This window comes from Macadamia integrifolia, chromosome 9, assembly GCF_013358625.1.
Source record: "Macadamia integrifolia cultivar HAES 741 chromosome 9, SCU_Mint_v3, whole genome shotgun sequence".
In the NCBI taxonomy this organism is placed as follows: domain Eukaryota; kingdom Viridiplantae; phylum Streptophyta; class Magnoliopsida; order Proteales; family Proteaceae; genus Macadamia; species Macadamia integrifolia.
Window position 1 is genome coordinate 12,211,028 of NC_056565.1, and position 5,509 is coordinate 12,216,536.

The 5,509-nt window shown below is 39.3% G+C and overlaps 1 protein-coding gene across 1 annotated transcript; it reads right to left on the reverse strand.

Moving 5' to 3' along the window:
* Positions 1–1,668: 1,668 nt before the first annotated feature.
* Positions 1,669–4,222, reverse strand: LOC122088347 (OTU domain-containing protein 2-like). Its single transcript, XM_042657583.1, has 5 exons — positions 3,525–4,222; positions 2,767–2,888; positions 2,618–2,658; positions 2,434–2,532; positions 1,669–2,072 (listed from the first exon to the last, which is right to left on the reverse strand). The coding sequence occupies exons 1-5, from the start codon at positions 4,036–4,038 to the stop codon at positions 1,922–1,924; spliced, it is 927 nt and encodes a 308-aa protein (XP_042513517.1). The 5' UTR covers positions 4,039–4,222; the 3' UTR covers positions 1,669–1,921.
* Between the last annotated feature and the right edge of the window lie 1,287 nt (positions 4,223–5,509).

Consider the following 5,509-nt stretch of genomic DNA (forward strand, 5'->3'; position numbering starts at 1 on the left):
ATAGAAGTTGAGCAATTTTATCAATAAAAATCATCCAAAATGGTTTTGCAATAATAATATACTTATCACTTATCAGTACCAAATTATTCTCAGACCAGCTTTTCATGGCATTTGAGAGACTTTGATCACCCTAATGACAGTTGAACCACTCTGCTAAGAACCATTCTAGGTTGACTTGGGGTATGCCTAATAACTATTTGGTCCTATTGCAATAACCATGGGCCCATGGCCAAGAGGCCCAAGACAACCTCAATGTTCCCTGGCCATTCATTCTGCTACATGCTTTTCAATCTGTACATATTAATAATTATAATTCAACCTGCCTGCCTTGACAGATAAGGCTTTATCCATCTTTTTGTCACCTTCATGGAAAGTATGCCAAATCCATGTTTAAAAGTAAGTCAATTAAGCAGAATAGTTGGGCCACACAACCATTCACAATGGGACCAGTTAGGAAGCATGTGTAATGGAGAAAAGGCTAAAAGCACCATTAAGGAGCGAAAGCATCTCCAGATCACTTACCACAAAAGAGGTCAGGATCAAGTGGAACTTTCCATGCATTAGATGGTTCAAAAAGGTTCTCTGCGACACAAAAAGAGAGTGCTTTCCTTCCTACATCCCTTTTGAGGTCAATAACTACTTGCTAGAAAGAATAATCAAGACCAGAATTGAGAAACTTCCAGCAAGTTTCAAGCAAACATGAACCAGGAGGAAAGTTTTGAAAAAAAGACAGGCGAGAAACAAACACCTTTTACTTTTCATTATAAAACCAATAAACTGAAAAAGAATGGATTGTTTTGTGATAGAATTTTTGGGCCTCTCAAAAGTGGGATTTGTGCTTGTAGATATTATTGGAGATGAAAATGAAGACCCAGCATTTTGTGAACAATGTGGAATCAAGTTTGTTGATTTCCTTCCCCCAAGCTTTTTTCTTTGAACCTAGCATCCTGCTTCTAGACAACTAGGGGTTTGACATATAAAAGTATACACTTTGTTGATGGATGATTAAAATGTTAAAGTGGCCACTGTCGTCTGAAATCTTTCTCAGCCCCTGTTTTAAGACTTCAATCTACAAATCAGTGATGGATGACTTAACTAAGGGAGAGATTATACCTGCCATGTCCTCCCCCCTCCCCCCCTTTAATCATCCAACATTGCCTTCTACTCTTCTTAGTTTTGTCGTGATCCTTTCCTTTCAGTCTGTCTCTCCCCTTTTCCTCATCAGATAAATTTATAATTAATCATCTCACAAAAATATCATTAAGGCACCAAAACTCTAGTGAGGAATTGAATTGCATTCTATAACTATAAATGAGTCAATATTTTCATCAATAACTGCTCCATTAAAATGTATAAAGCACATAAATTTCAATTTATCCAGTATACATACCTCTTCATCGGAAAGGGCATATGGACTTGTAATCTCGTCACCTTTTATTTCCCTCTTCAAAGTTTCAACTCTATCTATCGTGTCCCAGCTCTAAAACTCGCATTTGCAAACCACTGATCCAGATAAGCATCAAGCACCAGCCCAAGTAAGACCTTACCTCTTCAACAAGTTCCAAAGCAAAAATGTGAATTTGCAAAGAACATTTTTTAGTACTGAATTGATCATCAATCAATCATACTCCATTACCAAAAGAAGAATCAGCCATCCTGCTCAAAAAATGGAAAAAATCCTATTGTATTGATTAAATTCGACATAGTAAACTGAAAATACAATACTTGGAAACACAGAACCAGCCTTTGGTTGATCATAAGGCAGTACAATAAATTGAGTTTATTCAAAATTATTAATTGGCCGTACTGAACCTCTCATCAATCAAAATAATTATGCTGAAACTGAGTAATTTGATCTAACAAAACCTTCTTTACTTCCAATAACCAGCCTCTACGTTTCCACTTCCTGATATTGACTGCCTCAGAAAGTTTCCAAAACATCATAATGACCATAGCCATGAAACAACACCTTCACAGGGGTCTGTTTATCCTTCCCATACTCCAGACCATAGCTGGCAATGTTTATCAAGCGACCTGAGCTCTTATCCGTCATAAAGACAGATATCGGTATCCTGCATTGATAGAGTAACAAGAGTTTCACAAAAGCAAAAGGGTTTAGAAAACAGAAGCTATTTATTTGCTATCTTATAATAGAAGTAACAAATAGGTAGGAGGATAGTCTAATTTAGTCAGTTCATATTGCAATAGGGGAAAAGATCCCCACCCCAACAGTGCGGCGTGGAGATTCTTTCCTCATGTTCTTATATCCTGACCATGTGGAACCGACACTGACACACACTCTTCCCTGACCATGTGGGCCCTCTTGTTGACGAAACCGGTGTGGCATGGAGAACCCTCTCCCTTGGAATTATAACAGAAAGCTAACTAGTTCAAAGAAAATCGATTTTAATCTTTTTCTCATTTTGAACTCACCTAAGTACATGTGAAGCCATCAACAACTCAGGTTCACCTCCCCATGCATTAGGCCGCTGGATACTTTTTACATACATATCAAAATCTCCTTCAATGAACCTGAACAGAGCAAAGGGAGGGTAAATCACATCTGTTTGCTTACCAATTGGGAAGACTCAACAATCCAGAAAAACCAAAAGCTCACCATTCAGTTTCTTCTCGCCTCTTCAACAGCTCATCAGCAACCTACAATGCAATTTAAAAAATTGTACAAAACATACTTTTTGGCTTTATGCAGGAGTATTCATATCTAGAAAGTGAAAGAAAACATCAGAGGTTAAGAGTGGAACTCACTCGAGCTCTTAATTCATCGGCAAGTTCTCTCTCACGGGTTTCATCAGGAGCTTCTTCCCCACTTCTCAAGTGAGCTCCATGAACTATGGCTCTAAACAGGCATCGACCATCAGCAAGCACCCCTGAAATATCCCAAATATTATTTCTTCTTGTTCTTCACCATTTGTTTCATCTATAAACTGAATATTCTGCAAACCTCTTCGAATCATATCCAATACAGAAAATTCCTACCAAGCACATATATGCAAATAAAAAACAAAATTACCAAAAAGACTAACTCGGATTTTTTTTTCTACTTTAGACGTCAAAACACACAAGGTTAGTTGTACTCGAGATTCTATGACGCAGTGGCTAAGAAACTAAACATCCCCATAATAATGTGCAATTGAACAGAATGAATTTCCAACATAATATCGAGGAAGGAGAACAAACAATATAACAGTTGGTGAAATTAAGATCCAAAGTTCCTTCTCCATGGCCTTGTGGAGTTCTGGAAATTTGAGTCCAATTTAAATGGCTTGTTCATGGTAGGTTTTGGTACTCCCGTACATTTTCATTGCGGGGAAAGAGACTAAACTGTAAGCAATTAAGAGATCATATCTCCAATATGTTCAATAAAAGCACAAACTTTTTTTTTTTTGGGGTATAGATTCAATAAAACCACAAACTGGGTAACTAACTTGATCGATAAATTTTTCGTCCCAAATAATAACCAAGTGAAAACAATCAAAGAAAATTAAGAAGAGCAAGAAATATACCTGTCACTTTGAAATCAGAAGAATCAACGGAGCGTCTATCATTTCTATCCGAGCTTATTTCATCAGTATCGCCAACACAAGCAGTCTCCTCTACAACCGACTCCGCCTCCAGATTCCCACCGCAGCAATCTAACGAAGGCGAAAGACAAGAACAAACACCAAAAAGCAGCCAAGCTGAATCAGAGCGATGCAACCATCTGGCAGGGCGTACATCTAATGCCACATTCCAAGACCCCTCCCCTTTCTGCTCATGGTGAATTTTCGGTTTGAGATTGTTGATGCTCAAGCGATCTCCACCAGAAGGAAGAATCGCGTGCCATATAGACGCAGCACCGGTTCCACCACCGTTGCTCCTGAGTCGGCACTCGGTGGAGTGATGGTAGCGTCGCCTGAAATCTCCATCACTGACAAATGAGATTGGGCTTCCAACAATCCGAGGATGAATAATTGGGTGGACAAGAGAGAGCGCCGCAAGGATCCAAGGCTTGGGGCGTGCGCACAATACCCCAAGCATCACCGATACTCGATCAGAGCTATGTCTGCGCCTGCTCAAGCGCGGCCTAACCGTAAATCTCCATTAGAGAATCAGAGAAAGGAAGAAGACGAGAGGAGTAGAAGAAAGAGCTTCCGCCGGCAGAGCCGTATCCATGGGCGGTGATATGGTATCTCTTCTTCTTAACGAACCCAGCGCAATTTTTTTTTTTCTATTTAATTAATGTCCAGAATCTTGGGACTTGGAGGGCGTGGGACCCACTTGAGGAAGCATCTTAAACTTAAATGACTCTAGAGTATTCTAGTCTCTTGTTGGCAAAATGGGCTCATTTGGGTATGTGAAATGACCATAATATCCTCCGCCTAGACCTCTGTCTATATCTCATTTTCAGAAAATTGAGAGTATTTTCGTCCAGGGAAAAATGTATTGAGGAAATTGCATTTACGTGTTTAGTTCCGCAGAGTTTCTTTTCAGGTCAGTTAGGTGAGTGTGAGACACAAGAAAAAAGTGTCTCGATAGTTTCCAAACTAGCCAAAAAAAGAGACCCATCAAAAGGGTAGTTGAGATTTATAAGAAAAGGGTAAGGGAAACTATCAATTCAATGGCGCCTCAACTTCATGGATTTGTTCCCCTTGAGGGGGGGTCACCCTTCCCTCATGTGAACTCATTTGTCATGTTCCATACTTCCATCCAATATCATCATGCCACCTTGCATAATAAGTAAAGTCATCTTTTGGAAAATTTTAATAATTGTATCTAATTTATGATCTTTATAAATCCAACAAAAGTTATTATAATGGATGGGGATCTCTACTTTTCGCATACATTCTAAGTACTCATATAACATTAGGTCAAGAGAAAACTATCCGTAGGCACATATACACACTAGCAAGTAAGGCCAATGGGAGGGCCTAGGAGCATCTTCAGCGTGAGACAACATAGTCTTTTTGCACTTACTACATCTAAACGTAGACACACTAGTGGGTAATATTATTTCTTCCATTATAGGGAAAAGAAACACACATATGCGGATTGCTACACACCCCTTCCGGAGGTTCCAAAAGTTGACCTGCACCAATAGGCATGACTTGAAATAATTGATTAGAGCCCAAGATTGGCCCCATCCATTACTAAATATGTCGTGCTCAAGTAACGATCAATTAATAATCAAGCATTCTTGAGCCCCACTAGTCGACCAATCAAGAACAATTGAATATTCTAACTAACTTATAAATGAATGGTTATAGCCTGATCAACCTGTTTAAGGACACTTAATGGTTTGATCAGTCAATTAGTCTCTTTAAAGCCTGATTATGGACCGAAAATTGACTGACCAACTGAATAGATCCATGTCCATACCTTAATCAATGAGGCTCTATTACTTAAACGGGCATAAATGGTGTGGAACCTTATATTAATGGTGATCAATCAGACCAACTGGTTGACGCACCTATCACCTATGCCTCTCGCATCCCGTCTGTGGACAACCCCC